A 17,812-nucleotide genomic window follows, 5' to 3' on the forward strand; every position below is an offset into this window, starting at 1 on the left:
TGTGAGGTTAAGATTGTGGGTCTGTGGGTCAATTCAGCACCACTGATATATGGACACTCAAGTATTTGAAACTTAAGCAGTATATTGGAATGCTTTTTTGCCAACCAAAAGCAGTGTTATCCCCATTCAGGGAAACCAAAAGGGATTTTCTCTAATTTGCATAAATACCCGATGGCTCCTCATGGACTTTCAGGATTTTAAATGCTTGTGGTCCTGACACCTGGGGATTTGAGAGGAAGAGGAGTGTATCAGCTCCGTATAGTGCGTTTTTATTTTCCATTGATCTTCCCCAGAGCCAGCCCTGTACTCAAGCGCCGCAGCAGATCATTCGAGCAAGAGGTTCGATGTCAAGAACAAACAGAAAAGGAGACAGCGGAATCCCCTGCCTGGTGTCCCATCAAATTTGGTTCGTTTACAACTGTACCCTATTTATGAGGACTTGTTGATATAAGATAGTCACATACATTCGGTATTTGGGACCAAAGCCCATACCCATTAGGACTAAGCATGGGCGAATTTTGCGAATCTCGCGTTCGCGAATTTTACGGATTTGCGAACTCGCAATCCGCAAAATCCGCGAATTCTTGCGAATTTGCGGATTTTTTTTTTTTGTGTGTTTGCGCGGGTTTCTGCCAGTTCGCGAGGGTTTTGTACAATGTCGCAAATTGCGAACTTACCTGTCGGGTCGCAAGTTTCGCGAACTTGTTGTTTCTACGTGTCCAGCCTGTTTGGGACACTCTTCTTCATCACTGCCACTCTCTGTCACCACTGCCACTCTCTGACTACTCATGCCACCCTCTGGCCCACCCATGCCACCCTCTGTTTCATCACAGCACCCTCTGGTTGTCCAGTCAGTGTACATTATTGTGGCAACGCAAGCACACCTTCCCTGCCTCAAGTGACCTGAATTAATTTGGGGCTGATTAATGTGTCACAGAATATTTTTTTAGCTGGCACCTGCTTCCTTAGTGCTTCCTGATTAGTGAACTTTTGCACTTGCTAAGTGCTTTCATTGTTGCAAAATTAGTTACAACACCTGCCCTGCCCCAACTGACAATAATGAATTAGGGGCTGATTAATGGATTTGAACTGCCAGCCTGGCTCCTGCTTGTCTCCCTTAGCTGTAATTCAGGACCTTTGTGGCATATGTGTAACTATTCTGAGGTTCAGAGCAGGGTCACATAATAGTTGCAACTGGCAACTGAACTCTGGAGGGGCCCCTCAGCAAGCACTACAGGAAATGGCTACTAATGATGAGCCTGAACTTTTGAACCTGGTAAGTAGTTACTTTCAGTTTGCTAAAATCGTATTTCTGCAATTTTGCACTTATTCGCGGGGCGCGAACTCACGCGAACTCACGCGAACAGTGCGAGCAGTGCGAGCAAAATCCGCTGCTCGCGGATTTTTGCGGATTTTGCGGGAGATTCGCGAATCTCGCGGATTGCGAATTTCCCGAAAATCCGCAAAATCCGCGAGCGAAACGGATTTTCCGCCCATGCTTAATTAGGACCTGATGTAAATGGAACCAGTTGACCATATCGAAAGCTTTCTCAAAGTCCATAAGTAGGAGTTCTAATGGGACTGGAATGTCATGTAGTCTAGCTAGAGCTGTATTGACATGGCAAATGTAGTAATGGGTGCTACGGTTTGACATAAAACCGGACTGATCAGCGTGGTCAGAACCCAGTGCAGCCTGGTTGCTAGTATCTCAGCAAATGCTTTTATATACGCATTAATTAAGGAAATGGAAAAATAAGAGGCACCGTCATCTCCAGGACGTCCTGATTTGGGTTGCACTACTATATTGGCAATTTAATCAGGTGGGAAGTGACCTTGCTGCACCGCCTCTGTATAGAGTTTAAGTAGATGTGGGATAATTGTATCCCGAAACTTACTATAGTACTCAATGGGGAAACCATCAGGGCCAGAAGTCTTGCCCGTTTGCATGTCTTCCATTGCTGTCTCAATTTCCTCCACCATAAGGGGAGCATTGAGGGCATCCCTTTGAGCACTAGTTAGTTCTGGAAGGAGTATCTCATTAATAAGGAGTCCAGCCGATCGTCCTATTGTAGTATGCTTATAGTGTTCGATAATACCCTGCGATTATCTTTGTTATTTCAATGGATGTATGCAGGTGGTACCTCTCCAAGTCAGTGATATGGAGGGATTACTTTGGAGCCCTTATCTCTGGTGGCCAACTAGTAATGATGTTTCCCACTCTTGTCTCCTTGTTCATATGCCAGCCAGATATATTCCCTCCAGCATTGTTGAGCCTTGTCCAGCATGTGCTGCCACAGCGTGGTTCTATCAAGTATGAGTTGTTGACAGAGAGTTTCAGAGGAGTCGAATTTGTTTCTCTAACTCTATGATTCAGACATTGCGGTCATTACGTTGGCTATGTTTGTCTCTTTCTACCTGTTTAAGGTATGCTTTGGCCAAGCCTTTAATTACAGCTTTGTTAGCTGCCCATAGAGTGCTTGTTTCACTCGCCAAGCCTTAGTTTATTTCAAAGTAGGAATTAGGCTTTGTACATAGGTACTCCATCCATCAGGTATCAGGCATTTAACTGTCATGTTGGCCTCCTGTGGTGTGCAGGATCCCCATGCTGAGCTAACAAGTGAGTGGTCTGATTTCCCTCTGGGGAGGATGCCTTCTTCTGTGGTACATATCATGTTGGTAGCTTGAAGAGGCAGGAGGTCCATCTGTGAGAGGGGTTGGACAGATGCTGAGGTATGTTCATATGTGTTAGCCCGAGGAACCTTCTGAATGATTTTCTTACAAAAAATTGATCTAAAATGAGTACATTGGGTATTGTGTCCCATATCTGAACCATGAAGAGCACTGTAAGACAAAGGTGTATTTTCATTTTTTTTACTGAATGGAGTTTCCTTTTGTGTTAACCAACTCTATGAAAATCCAAATTATTGTCCCCTGTGAACAAAATGTTTTCGCAACTCTCTGTTTTATGACATTGTATTTCTACTCCTTGACAAAAACAATAGGATAATGTAATATTTATAGGTTTTTATTGTAAAGTATCACAAGTTGTAAATGTTAAACAAATTCTAGTAAAATGTTACGTTGGAAACTGCTGATATACCCTAAAGAAAACACTGCACCAAAAAATCCCACCAAATAAACTTTACAAACGTGTTGGCTCCTTACCTGCGGCTGTGATCTCTTTTTTTGTATGAATGGTGTAGGTTCCCCCTTTATCCACAGGAAACAGATAAGGGCATATGTACAAACCCTATCGCGATAGGGGCTGCCCTGGCTTAACGCTGCCTTGTACATAAGTGGGCAGTGGGTGTTGTGGTGGGCGTTCCACCGCAACACCCATTCATTTTGACGCACAAGGGTGGCGTACATAGGAGGCAGCCCCAAAATTAAGACCAGGCAACCCCACCTCTTAAGATGGCGAAACAAAAAGAAATGCATTATTTCTCCTCGTTTGCACTTTTTCCATGTGTGAAGCACCCATGGAAAAAGCAAAATGCCATTGTTTGCTTATGTACAGGTCGGTGTCCCTTCCTGTACATCAATAAACTTTTGTTTAAAAATCAATTTTTTCACTTTCATGTGTGCTGCATGAAGCAGCACGCGTGAAAGTGACAGAATGTCATTTCAAGGATTGTTTATGTGCTGGAAGGACACCTTCTATACATAAACAATTATCCCCTACACACAGACACCCTTGCACTCTGGCCGAAGGGTGCCTGCGTGGGTGCTAAGTTGTCAAAACGTGAGATTGGTTGTAATATGCTGAACTCCAAGTAAGTAAGTAAGTTGAGTGGAGGTTCCCACCACTGAAGTAGGTTAATCATGCAACCGAAAATGGCAATATATTTGTAGAACACCCCTCTCTGCTCTCATTATGCAGATGTAAGCCAGAGAGAGTCTTTGCATTGCTGTGAGGTCTCATAGGTCAACAGTCATCAACTAAATAAAGCACAGAATGGCCGAGGGCTTGAAGGAGGTGGGAATTTGACTAAGTGTTCCCCGGGGCCAGCATGGAAAGGCTCATATTCATAAGTTTTGCTGTTTCATCCTTTTGTCCAACTATGCCCAGCACAATAAGTTAATTGCGATTAAAGGGAGTGATGACAGGAGAGATAAAAGTGTTATAAGCAGCCTAGAAAACCAGCCAAGATAATGTGCATTATATATGAAACGTGGTAGCAGCAGGAAGATTAAAGCAGAATAAAAAATAAAAAGATAAGAGGAAGAATACAGACAGACCAATGAGGTCCAAAGAAAAAGAAACAGGAAATGGCAATAGAGCCGGGAACTTGCAAAAATTGTCAGAGCTAAGGGAGTAGAGAGACCAGAGGAATATGAGGAGCTAATTCTATGCATGTGCCAGTCAATATACTGCGCTTCAGTCGGAAGTTGTCTATCCTCCTCCAAAAGAACCAGATCTGTGAAGGAGCTTAAGGTCCAACAGTTGCTGAAACATTAGATCTTGGTGGATGTAGCCTCATTTCCTATCTCAGCTACCACAATATCTGAACTATGCTGAGGATTTGAGTGCTATGCAGGATCTCAATTTGGCTGTTTTGATCTCCAAAGATCGCAGTTTCATAAAATGTTGAGCTTTGACCATCCTTCTACATGCAGTGTGATATATATGCAGGAGAAAGCAGGTCTATCTGCCTTTTGAATTAGGATAAACAGGACCAAAAGGTCGACCTAGGAACTAAAAGTAGGGATGGACTTAAATCTCTGTCTGTCTGTCCCTGCTTCCTTGCCATTGCTGCCTGACGGGACCAGCTCCTGGTACTGTACATGCCACTCTCCTCCCCGAGCCTCCTTCCACAGGCTAAATCCAGGTGATTCTTGACCATCAGGAACTATGGAGGGCAAGTGTGGTGACATGGTAGCTAAGTACAATGGGCATAGGTTGGTGTAGCAGTAGGTATTAGTGAAGACTGATATGGTTCTTTTTTAAGGTGACTGTGTTTATCCCATATTATTATATGAATTTACCCTATATGCACTATTGCAGTCATGCATGTAATATGACCTCATAATGTTACATGCAAGAAAGGTGTAGTGTCTGAGTATTTTTGGGGTATGTGGATGATCTGATACCTGGATCTGTCAGACATAGGATATCATTTGTGGGAACAGCGTTTGGGCAATGCAAGCTCATAGTCGCAGATAAATAGATCGCATCACAATTACTAGGTTAGGCTCTGGTTAGTCAATATCTCATCAGTAGCTTCTCTCGATTTGACCATGGTGTATTCAATTCAACAAAGCCTGTCACAAGACACCAACCTGCAATACACAGACACCCTGGCATCAGGGAAAATGGCTGATCTGTGACGTTTGGCTCTCACCCTGTTTGAACCTTGTCAGTGGGCACCCAGAAAGTTTGGCAGCTGTTTCATATGTTTGTGTATGATTCCAGTGGCTCAACTTCTTTTAAGACTAAAAGGAATTTATTATAAATATGTGCATCACTGGATTCTATTCCTGCTTTGGCTGTAGGGTGGAATTTGTAATACAATAGATGACCCTAGTCTTCCAAGATACATAGGGAATGCTCCCAGGCAGATGATAGTTTAACATGAGCCTAGGAACAAGAAAAAGTCATGTTAGTCAGAGTGACAAATAATCTAAAGCCAGCTGAAGCTAATGGAGCATTTGGTATGTCCAGTTTAGCTAAACATATTAGCCAGGCCTAGATTATTGCTTGCAATGCCTGTTCCAATATCACGAAGATACCTGATAAAGCAATAGTCCCTATCCACTGCGAGAGGTTAATTTTAATCATTTATCACTAGGATTTCCCTAGTAGGGTTAAAACTCATGTTTTGGAGCAAGCGGATAGCACCAACTATTTCCTCAGAAGGGAGACATGCTCTAATAATTGGAATCCACAACACACAATGTAGCAGCTTTGGCTATATTGACAAAGATAACTGTGTGCCGAGGGATGGTTGCCATATTGTATATTTCCACTGCCTTCCAGGGGCCAGGTAGAACTTCCTTGTGGACCAAGCCAATGGTTGGTGTGTACCTGTTTCCTCTTATCCTCTTTCAATTAATATTACATCACACAAGTACACATTGCTTTGCTAAACCTCAAGTCTGGATACAATATTAAGATTGGGGTGATTCAACCTAACTTTGGAGAATAGTTCATCCTTGTTATGTTCTTTGCTGATGACGCACTGCTTCTGATTAACAATGTGAGGGAACTTTAATGTAGCTAGCTTCTTACTGATTTCATAGAAGCTTTAGATGTACTGTGGTGAATCAAAACTAATGATCTTTGGCCTCTTTAGAAGGTGATAGCATCTGGGATACTATGCACTTCCATGTAGTTTGTATCTATTTCTGGCACAGGCATGACCCCAGATTAGGGTACATTCAAATATTAGGTGAAGGAAACCACTGAAATTCAATAGTAAATGCCTATAACCAACTGAGCACCTACAATAATGGTCCAATGCTGGTTCACTTAATAAAAACATATCTGGCAGTAATCTTTACAGAACTCATGCGTCGTCAAAAAAGCATCATGATGGATTAGAAGCTGCAGATAAGTCACTGAAGTGTGAGAAACTAATCTTCTTGTTACCATTAGAATGGAACGCGGTATCAATTTTGAGAAAGAAGTAGCAAACTGTGCATCAAGAAATTGGCTCAACAAAATTGTAATGCAAAGGTGGGTCTGTATTTGTGAATAATCAATATGTTTTTTTAAAAGACGCAGCCCGCAAATGAGTGATGGAACTACATCTCATTCTGGATTTCCATACTAGATATGAACAGGTTTAAAATGTGGTTGGGTCAAGAGGATTGGCTCTAAAGGGTGTTTAGATAAAAAAAGACAGTGAATAATTTCTTAGCAGAGGTGTGCATAAGCTATTGTCTGAAGAACTCCAATGTACAAAATGTTTGAAGACTGGCACGAATCTTGGGTTCTCTAAAGGTGCTTTCAGTGAAATGAAATGGTGGAATATGAGTAACAGAATTAGTGTAATTTGCCCACAGCTGTAAATTTAGGGTGAATGTTTGGAATGTGTTTTTTCCCAGTGAAGAAATTTTGAGATGGCCATTGAGAAGGTAGCAAATCCCTCCAATTGTTCTTTTCCCCACAGCCATAGGCTCTGCCAGTGATATTCACACATCATTTGGCAATCTGTCCGTTATGTCAAAACAGCTGGGAAAAGAGAGCTGATTAATTGTGAAACACCCAAGCAATCCCAATGTTTCTGGGGGCTTGAGGGACACTATTTTGAGGCCACGCAATTTTCGATTTGAGTCTTGTTCTAGCAGGGTTCAAAGGTAGAGGTTTAATGGCCTTTCAGCTAAGAATTCGGTCAGTTATATCCTACTTGCGAACTCACGCATCAAAATGTCAAAATAATTTCTCAATTAATAATTAGGCTATTCCATTGGATTGAAAGGATGAAGTTGGACGTTCTAAGTGTCAAGGCAGAACAAATTGTTAAACAGTTGGGCAGCTGTTTATGTTTATGTTGGGTGTAAATACACTATGGAGCTTAAGCAAGCATTTGCGATGCAATAGGTCTCGCATTCACGCAAGTTTGAGCTATTGCCATTGTAAATGATAAAGCCATTTATTTATGTTTTGGGTTTCAAAACATAAATAAAAGGCATTGTCATTTAAAATATTTTTTTAAGTTTGGTTTTATTGAAGGAATAAAGAAAAGGGGGAAGGGGAGGGAAAGTAAAAAACAGGAAATGCATATGACAATAAAATACATCTTAAAGGAGAATATTAGCAAATGTAAATACATAAAGGAAATAAGCAGTACACTAAAACTCTCATGAAAGGCATGTACAACGAGCATGAGAATTACATGAACTAAGTAAATATGTTTGAATCAAAATTACAGTAACAATACATTAGAATGTAAATTTTTAATAGAAAGGCAATATGAAAGTCACGGTGTTTTGCGTACCTCCTTTTTTATTGCTCCAATCCTCTCTCTTCTTTACCTTCTTTTCTTCAGCAAGTTTCCTCCTTTTCTGCGGTATCTGGTTATCTTCTAAACGCCGATAAATGTGAAATCCTCCCTTTAAATTCTCTTTGCCAAAAACATCTTTTTTCTCAGTCTGGCTTTTCGTGGCAACCTTCTAAAATCAAATATCTGGGTGTTTGGTTCGCTCCTCTCCTATCTGACACTCTCAAATTGAACTTTGATTATATCTCTAGGAAAATGGACACAGCTATCACACGTTGGCATCCACTCTTTTTGTCCTGGTGGGGCCGGCTTAGTCCTATAAAGATGATGCTATCTCCCCTTCTTCTTTATACTATTTGTATGCTCCCAATGCGCATTCCAATTTCTTTCTTCAAAAAGATTGACTGGTTTTCTTCTGATCTTCCATTTTATCCTCCCATCTGGTTAAGCATGGAATCCTCCTTTATTTCCCCTTTTAATTTCCGTGAATTTATGTCTTTCACGTCCTATCCAGCTCGCCTTCACACGCCTGTCATTTACAATACTAATAGCTTAAACTCTCGCAAAAGCGAGACCTATTGCATTGCAATAAAAGGACTTCTCGACCGCTTGTTAGATTGTAAATATCAGAGGAAGGGATCGGCATGCGACGTCTTCAAAGTAGTAATAAATAGTGCAGTGAAGAAGATGTGTAAGTGTTGTAAATTATACAGACACAAAGTATGAAGTGAGACTTAAATATGATCTGAGCTATAAACACCTTTCACACTGTGATTACACTGTTGCGGCTCAGATGGAAGAGCGGGAGGGGGGGGCTATATCCTGCCCTCTACCTGATTTGAGTGTGCAGTTTGGCACTGCGTAATGTCATTGCTCTTTTTAGCCTAATGAACACTCCAGCTATAGTAGGGCCCTGGCTTCACCTCCTGGTTCAGGGCGAGGAGTGCTTTATGGCATGCATGGAGGGAGAGAAGTATGGCCTCGGCTGCAGCTCCAGCCTCGTAGAGTGCCCCTGCTATTACTAGTGAGCGAGAGGCGCTGAGGTGGTGGAGGTGGTGGTATTGGTGGTGGTATTAGTGGTGGTGGTACTGGTAGTGGTACTGGTAGTGGTTGTGGTGGTGGTACTGGTGATATTGTTACTGACGGTACTGGTCCTGGTGGTACTGGTGGTACTGGTAATGGTGGTACTGGTGGTGGTGGTGGTTGTTGGCATTGGTTGTGGTAGTGGTGGTATTGATAGTGGTATTGGTGGGGGTACTCGTACTGGTGGTATTGGTGGTGGGTGTATTGGTGGCGGCACTGATGATACTGGTACTGGTGGTACTGGTGGTGGTGGTGGTACTGGTGGTATGGTTGGTTGTGGTACTGGTGGTGGTGGTGGTGGTACTGGTGATGGTGGTGGTGGTACTGGTGGTCGTTCTGGTGGTGGTACTGCTGGTGGTACTAGTGGTGGTGGTACTGGTGTGGTGGTGAGGGTACTGGTGGTACTGGTGGTGGTGGTACTGGTGGCGGTACATGGTGGAACTGGTGGTGGTACTGGTGGCGGTGGTGCTTGTGGTGGTACTGGTAGTGGTGGTGTTGGTACTGGTGGTGGTGGTGGTACTGATGGTGGTGGTACTTGTGGTAGTGGTACAGGTGGTGGTGGTAATGGTAGTGGTGCAGGTACTGGTGGTGGTGCTTGTGGTGGTACAGTTGGTGGTGGTGGTACTGGTGATGGTGGTGGTACTGGTGATGGTACTGGTGGTGGTAGTACTGGTGTTGTTGGTACTGGTGGTGGTGCTACTGCTGGTACTGGCACTAGTGGTTCTGGTGGTGGTGGTACTGGTGTTGTTGGTAGTGGTGGTGGTGGTACTGGTACTAGTGAATCTGGTGGTACTGGTGGTGGTGGTATGGGCGGTGATGGAACTGGTAGTGGTGGTACTGGTGGTGCTAGTGGTACTGGTGGTACTGGTGGTATTGGTGATACTGGTGGTGCTGGTGATGGTGGTAGTACTGGTGGTGGTACTGCTGATGGTGTTACTGGGGGTACTGGTAGTGGTGGTACTGGTGGTGGTGGTACTGGTGGTGGTACTAGTGGTAGTGGTACTGGTGGTGGTGATGGTACTGTTGGTGGTGGAACTGATGGTACTGGTGGTGGTGGTACAGGTGGTGGGGGTACTGGTGGTGGTTCTGGTGGTGGTACTAGTGGTGGTGGTGGTACTGGTGTTGTTGGTACTGGTGGTGGTGGTACTGGTACTAGTGGTTCTGGTGGTACTGGTGGTGGTGGTATGGGTAGTGGTGTTACTGGTGGTGGTATTGGTGGTGGTACTGCTGGTACTGGTGGTGGTGGTACTGGTGGTGCTAGTGGTACTGGTGGAGATGATACTGGTGGTACTGGTTGTGGTGGTATTGGTGGTGCTGGTGATGGTGGTTGTACTGGTGGTGGTACTGCTGGTTGTTGTACTGGTGGTACTTGTAGTGGTGGTACTGGTGGTGTGGTACTAGTGGTGGTGGTACTGGTGGTGGCACTGGTGATACTGGGAATGGTGGTACTGGTGGTGGTGGAACTGATGGTACTGGTGGTGGTGGTACTGGTGGTGGTGGTACTGGTACTAGTGGTTCTGGTGGTACTAGTGGTGGTGGTATTGGAAGTGGTGTTACTGGTGGTGGTATTGGTGGTGGTACTGCTGGTACTGGTGGTGATGGTACTGGTGGTGCTAGTGGCACTGGTGGTGATGATACTGGTGGTACTGGCTGTGGTGGCATTGGTGGTGCTGGTGATGGTGGTGGTACTGGTGGTGGTGGTACTGCTGGTGGTTGTACTGTTGGTACTTGTAGTGGTGGTACTGGTGGTGTGGTACTAGTGGTGGTGGTACTGGTGGTGGCACTGGTGGTACTGGGACTGGTGGTACTGATGGTGGTGGAACTGATGGTACTTTTGGTGGTGGTACTGGTGGTGGTTCTGGTGGTGGTACTGGTAGTTGTGGTACTGGTTGTGGTGGTACTGGTGTTAATGGTAATGGTACTGGCAGTTGTGGTGGTACTAGTGGTACTGGTGGTACTGGTAGTGGTACTGGTGGTGGTTTTGGTGGTGGTACTGGTAGTTGTGGTACTGGTAGTAATGGCACTGGTGGTGGGTGTGGTACTGGTGGTGGTGCTAGTGGTGGTATTAGTGGTGTGGTGGTGGTTTTGGTGGTGGTGGTGGGAGTACTGGTGGTGGTGGTGATACTGGTGGTGGTAGTGGCACTGGTGGTACTGGTAGTACTGATACTGGTAGTGGTGGTACTGGTGCGGTGGTTTTGGTGGTACTGGTGGTGGTGGTGGTACTGGTGAGGTGGTACTGGTGGTGGTACTGGTGGTGGTACTGTTGGTGCTGTTACTGGTGGTACTGGTGGTGGTGGAACTGTTGGTGGTGGATGTGGTAGTGGTACTGGTGGTACTGGGACTCGTGGTGGTGGTACTGGTGGAACTGATGGTGGTGGTACCGGTGGTGGTCGTACTAGTGGTGGTGGTACTGTTGGTGCTAGTGGTACTGGTACTGGTGGTGATGGTGATGGTATTGGTGGTGCTGTTGGAGGTGGTATTGGTGGTACTGGTGGTACTGCTGGTGGTGGTACTGCCAGTGGTTGTACTGGTGTTAGTGGTACTCTTGGTGGTAGTACTTGTGGTGGTGGTACTGGTGGTGGTACTGGTGGAACTGATGGTGGTGGTAGAACTGGTTGTGGTACTGGTAGTGGTGGTACTGGTAGTATTGGTACTGGTGGTGGCACTGGTGGTACTGGGACTGGTGGTGGTGGTACTGGTGGGGATTCTGGTGGTGGTACTGGTGGTGGTACTGGTGGTGGTTCTGGTGTTGGTACTGGTACTGGTAGTGGTGGTACTGCCGGTGGTGGTGGTACTGGTGGTAATGGTAATGGTACTGGCAGTGGTGGTGGGACTAGTGGTACTGATGGTACTGGAAATTGTGGCACTGGTAGTGGTACTGGTGGTGGTTCTGGTGATGGTACTGGTAGTAATGGTACTAGTAGTGGTGGTGGTACTGGTGGGGGTGGTACTGGTGGTCGTGTTGGTGGTGGTATTAGTGGTGGGGGTGGTGGGAGTACTGGTGGTGGTACAGGTGGTGGTACTGGTAGTACTGGTAGTGGTAGTGGTGGTACTGGTGGTGGTGGTACTGGTGGTACTGGTGAGGTGGTACTGGTGGCGGTGGTACTGGAGGTGGTGTTACTGGTGGTGCTGGTACTGGTGATACTGGTGGTGGTGGTACTGTTGGTGGTGGGTGTGGTGGTGTACTGGGTGTGGTACTGGTTGTGGCACTAGTTGTGGTGGTACTGGTGGTGGTACTGGTGTTACTGGGACTGGTGGTGCTAGTCTGGTGGTACTGGTGGAGGTGGTGGTACTGGCTGTAGTGGTGGTATTGGTGGTTTTGGTGGAGGTGGTACTGGTGGTACTGGTGGTGGTTGTGGTGGTGGTACTGGTGGTACTGGGACTGGTGGTAGTGGTACTGGTGGTGGTGGTGGTACTGTTGGTGGTTGTGGTGGTGATACTGGAGGTACTTTGACTGGTGGTGTTGGTACTGGCAGTGGTGGTGGTACTGGTGTAACTGATGGTACTGGTGGTGGTCCTGGTGGTACTTGGACTGGTGGTGGTTGTACTTGGTGGTGGTGGTACTGGTGGAAATGATGGTACTGGTGGTGGTGGTATTGGTGGTGGTACTGGTGGTAGTGGTACTGGATAGTGGTGGTACTGCTACTGGTGGTGGTACTGGTGGTGGAGGTACTGGTGGTAGTGCTACTGGTAGTGGTACTAGTGTTACTGGTGGCACTGGTATGGGTGGTGGTGGTACTGGTGGTGGTACTGATGGGGGTGGTACTGGTGGTGGTACTAGCGGTGGTTCTGGTAGTGGTGGCAGGAGTACTGGTGGTGGTACTGGTGGTGGTACTAGTGGTGATGGTATTGGTGGTGGTAATGGTACTGGTGGTTCTGGTAGTTGTGGTAGTGGTGGTACTGGTGGTGGTTGTACTGGTGGTGGTGATGGTACTGGAGGTGTCTTTAGTGGTTGTACTGGTCGTACTTGTGGTGGTACTGGTGGTGGTACTGGGGATGAGCGGTATTTACAAAAATAGAGCACACCCCTGCGTCTTCCCAAGTGCTGGTACTAAAAAAGCTGCTGAACGCCATGTTGCAAGGGTGCCTGTGCTGCAGGGCGATTGTTCATAAGCAGGAAGGGACACCTTCCTGCACACAAGCAATCAATAATGCAGATATTCTCTTTCTATGTGTGCTGCAGAATGCAGCACACATAGAAAGAGCAAAAAACGAGGATAAATGAATCATTTCTCCTCGTATCGCCATTCTAGGACCAGGATTACCTGGCCTTAGTTTTTAGTGCTGCCCCAGCCTTGTAAATCTTGGACAGCATCAAAAAGTAGTGGGTATTGCGATGGAACGCCCACAGCAATACCCATTGCCAGCCCCTTTGCCACAGCAGACTGCGGCAGAAAGGGTCATATTTACAAGGTGGTGTTAAGCCATGTTTAGTGGCTTAGCCCCACCTTGTGAATATGGGGACTGGCGCAACGCCACCCAAGCGTTGGAAAAAGTGATGCCCTGGTGGCGTTAGGGGCTTGTAAATATGCCCCATAATGTTTTCACTACTTTCCTGCACTCGGGGTGGGAGTGACGCAAGTGGATGAACAAGACTACACGCTGCAAAGCACGCTGTCAGAGATAATGTTTTATGTTTGCAATATGTGTTGTAAATCACAATCACAGGCTGTCTGTATATTGTATAGCAGGCCTTCTTCATTGAAAGTGACAGCTTGCGGTAAGTGATAGACCTTGTAAGTCAATCAAGGCTTTTGGACTGTAGCAGGGTTTCCGTTCTCCCACAGAACTGTGCACAGAGATCTAGAACCTGGGTGAGTTAGGGTGACCCAAAACTCACCTTTGTTTCAGAAATCCACTTACCAAGCTAGCTACAGTGTCTCATCAGTAGTAATAACTTCCCAATGACTTAGACAATCCAGAACATGAACTTAGGGTACCTCAGGTATCGTGGAACACATGAACACTCTTTCGTTATATAATCATTACAAACCGAAACTGGGAGGCAAAGAACACACGTGCAAGTTTGAAATGTTTATTTTTCAATGCAAAGTTCTCAAACGCAGTATCTTGTATAATATCAACATACATATTATAAAAATCAGAGTTAGCAGCATAGTCACTAATCCATAATAAGCAAAAGGTGATAGCATGTTATGATGCAAAAATCTATAGAATTCTGTATCACCTATATTTCGTGCACCCTATTTAGTATATTATATTATATCTAAGAAGGTCTCATTTGGGTTCTAGCAGGGCGGGCCCATACCTCTAATTCTCAGTAGGAGTAGATCACATCAACAGCTACCAGCTCTCTGCATGCGAAGCATCAAGTGTGTTGATTCATTCCCTGTAACTCTATCTTAAACCCGCGTAGAGCCCAATGTTGGCAGCAACATTATTTGTGTTATGTCTAATGTGGTGCGAGGATCAGGCCTTCAGCAACCTTGTGTTAGGTTATTCTTAGAGGGTGCAGTTCTCAGTGTGCAGACATTTGTACTAAGTGTACCAAGCACGACTGATATCAGAGAAATAACATATTATTCTCAAATAAATCACATCTTTCGTCTAGGTTGAAAGCTACCATAACAATTAGGTGTTGTGTGCAAACTGAAGCCGAAAGAAAATATGGCGTTTAAACATTTAATAAACTCATGCTAACTTAACACAATATATAGAAACATAGTAACCATATGGCACCCTCCCAATGATCCGAGGACGGTTAAAAAAGGGAGAAAATATAAGCCAATACTATATGAGAGGCAAAACATGAAAGCAGAGTTCAACAATATTGAGCCAAGCTAAATGTATGTAAATGTATATAAGTTTTTAATAACAAAAACATGTATGAATGCCTATAGTGGCCACACCAAAAATATAAAAAATTCGAACTTAAGGCCTACTCCCAGTTCATAGGCCTAGAACATATGAAAGTCGAATGTTCGTAATAAAAAAGGCACCATTCAGAATTACTAAAAAGTCACGTGCCAAAATAATGAAAGTCTTCAAAGTCACTCATGGGTTGAATGAATATGCAAAATAGGTAGCTACAGCTTCCAACATGAAATCACTGTCATCATCCGAAAACAGTTCAGCCATCCAATTAAGCAATGGGAAAGAACATACGTGCTCCTCCAGCACCGAATCCTCTAGCAATATCAGAGGACAACTCAGTGGGTTCTCGAGAACGCTATGTGCCAGAAAGTCATGCGCCGCTGCGAATATGTCCCACTGACCCATTAGTCCATGCATCGCTGCCAAAGCCATAACCCTTTGGCCAGAACAAACCAACTCGTGAGCAACTACGGGGCTCATCAGCTGATCAAAATCGACGTCAGGAGAAGTCGGTAAGCAGAGACACAAATCAATGGCCCAGTCGAAATCACAGCTCAGGCAATGAAACACAGGCTGGACACATGTGAAATAGGAAAATCGAAATGATAATCCAAACGCTGTGCTTAAAGTCGCAAGCGGTAAGGAGCCATAGTATTCAAGCATCCGGTTGCGAAACTGCATCAGTAGGGGCTGAGCGTTTCCTTGCGCAGGATGGGCATCCATGTTTTATAAAGCAAAATATCACCAGAACTCCTGCAGCCAAAGCCAGCAAAACAGGGAATCCGCCAAACAGGCTTGCGAATATAGAATGAAAAACCGCAGGGATAATACCAAATACTTTTTCAAACGTAGTCACGAGACCACTGCTAACCAATTTAAAAAAATGTGCTAGGCCAGTCGTGGAGGAGGCATTGAAGATCTGATGAACCAGCTCGCAGAAATGAAACGGCAAATCAGTATTTAAAAGTGCCTGCACCTCTGTGCGTGTGTTAGCTATGTGAAGGACATAAGTTTCGCGGGCCGAACTCAGGGCCACTTCTTTCTGAGACAATAGTGCTCTTATTCGGCTCAAACCATTGAACTTCGCTCCCAAGGTTGGTATTCGGGGCCAAATAGAAACATCTGCATTCCCATTCGTGGGTGGATATAACACGTTCTTGCAACACACCACGCGTTCTGATACAGTAACCACATAGGCGATACCGACCATTAACCCACAACACATTTCGTTATTCAAAAGTAAATAACTACCGTTAGACAATAAAGTGAATGTGGGAACTATTGCAGGAACTGGTGTGCCTTTCAAAACACAGGCTAAATTAGGCTTGTCCTGATTACAAGAACCATGCAACTGGATGTGTCTGCATATTAGTGAGCGGTCCGGCGACTGTGTACATTCCTCACCATTCAGATTCACTTCATTTCCCTCCTTAAGACATCTATATGTGTACGGTAAGGACCATGTCTCATGGAGGAAAGCACTTCCTAATGGTTCATATCGCCCTATAGCAATATATCGCATACAATTTGTAAATTTATACATAGCAAAAGGCAAGGTAATAATACCATGGATAAGCCATGCAGCAGCAGTAACCTCCGCCACAGAGAAAGGCAAAGATTCTAACTTCTCAATGTGTAACATAGAAAATGATGCATCCCGCATGGAAAGCATGCGCTGCTTGTCAGTCAAATTAAACGGGGCAAATAATGATGAGACGTTCATATAACTCCAAGGCACTCGACCAGACTTCAGAGTCTGTAGTGTCCAGGCAAACTGCATACAGAACGCAATTGATTTTGACCATGATATAATACGGACACTTCATCATGCACAATGTCAACAACAGAAGAAACAATATTGTTTAATGTGTAAATTCGGGAAGAAAGCGTGTTAATACTGTTATCGACCACTGCAAGTACCTTTTCCAAATTTGCTTGGTCAATTGCCCTTAGGCGCTTAGCAGCCTCAATTTGAGACACTTTCCAAATTTCATTGTAAACAGCATAAATCCACCGTTTAGATCTACCCTTAGCCGGGCCTTTTATGAAATAATTTAAATCCATATTTTCAGTTAATTGAGATAGATGTAGCTTAACTGCAGCTAATGTGGAATGTTGCAACCAATTCTGACACAGTTTCCCCACAGAGTAAGTGGTGACAGTATAATCAGTTTCAAAACGGGGATCTGGTCGTACTCGTGTGAACCCTTCAGCCAACCCCAGGAATCGACGTTGGCAAGAATCAGAACTCTTTTGCCACAACAGCCAACCTTTTGGATCCAAACTGGATACATTAAAGGACGAATTGTGTAACAGAGACTGTATCTCATTAACCACATCGCTGCTGTGGTTATTTTTCCATTGTGCTGAAAATTGCCAATTTGCTGGTGTCATGACGAGCTCAGCTCGTCATCAGCACAGCTCAACTGTGCCTCATGACGAGCTGAGCTCGTCATGAGCATGGAAGGGGTTAATAGACAAATCTGAAAAATTACTCCATCCTGAATATTCTTCTAATTCGGGGATAATTGGTGTATTTAATTTTTTAGAAGTAGCCAATCCAAAGCATGTTGTTTGGGAAACAGTAGAATTTAGAAACAACATGTGATTCGGGATGAGACATGCACGGTGCAAAGCCTCAGTGCCTTGTACCTGCCAATCTTTGGTACCCCAAACCGATTTAAGGTCAATTATTCCTTTCCAGAACTCGTAGCCATCTAAAGCCAATCTGTCTAGAAAGGACTTCGAATACAGCAACTTTATATCGGTAAGTCTAACTTTGGACATGGACTTTTCTGTCATTCTGAAATAAAAGGACTCAGGATTTGATTGATTGAAATCTGTAAAATATCTGTATCTTTTCAGAAATGTACTGGAGCTTCCAATTAAAGGAGCTGGGCAGTGCTCCCATTGCGTGTAATTCACAGTAACTCTCCTGGAATTTGTCTTAT

General features: G+C 44.7%; 1 protein-coding gene across 1 annotated transcript; it reads right to left on the reverse strand.

Moving 5' to 3' along the window:
- Window positions 1–5,521: 5,521 nt before the first annotated feature.
- LOC147748467 (uncharacterized) lies at window positions 5,522–16,641 on the reverse strand. Its single transcript, XM_086928356.1, has 2 exons — window positions 15,568–16,641; window positions 5,522–5,578 (listed from the first exon to the last, which is right to left on the reverse strand). The coding sequence occupies exons 1-2, from the start codon at window positions 16,639–16,641 to the stop codon at window positions 5,522–5,524; spliced, it is 1,131 nt and encodes a 376-aa protein (XP_086784482.1).
- Between the last annotated feature and the right edge of the window lie 1,171 nt (window positions 16,642–17,812).

This window comes from Lissotriton vulgaris, chromosome 1_1 (genome assembly GCF_964263255.1).
Source record: "Lissotriton vulgaris chromosome 1_1, aLisVul1.2, whole genome shotgun sequence".
In the NCBI taxonomy this organism is placed as follows: domain Eukaryota; kingdom Metazoa; phylum Chordata; class Amphibia; order Caudata; family Salamandridae; genus Lissotriton; species Lissotriton vulgaris.

Coding starts and splice junctions, on each gene's coding strand:
- LOC147748467 (XM_086928356.1), bottom strand. CDS start 16,641: ATGCAGTTTGCCTGGACACTACAGACTCTGAAGTCTGGTCGAGTGCCT. Junction 5,579..15,567: donor AACATGGATGCCCATCCTGC/GCAAGGAAACGC, acceptor TCTTGTTCCTAG/GCTCATGTTAAACTATCATC.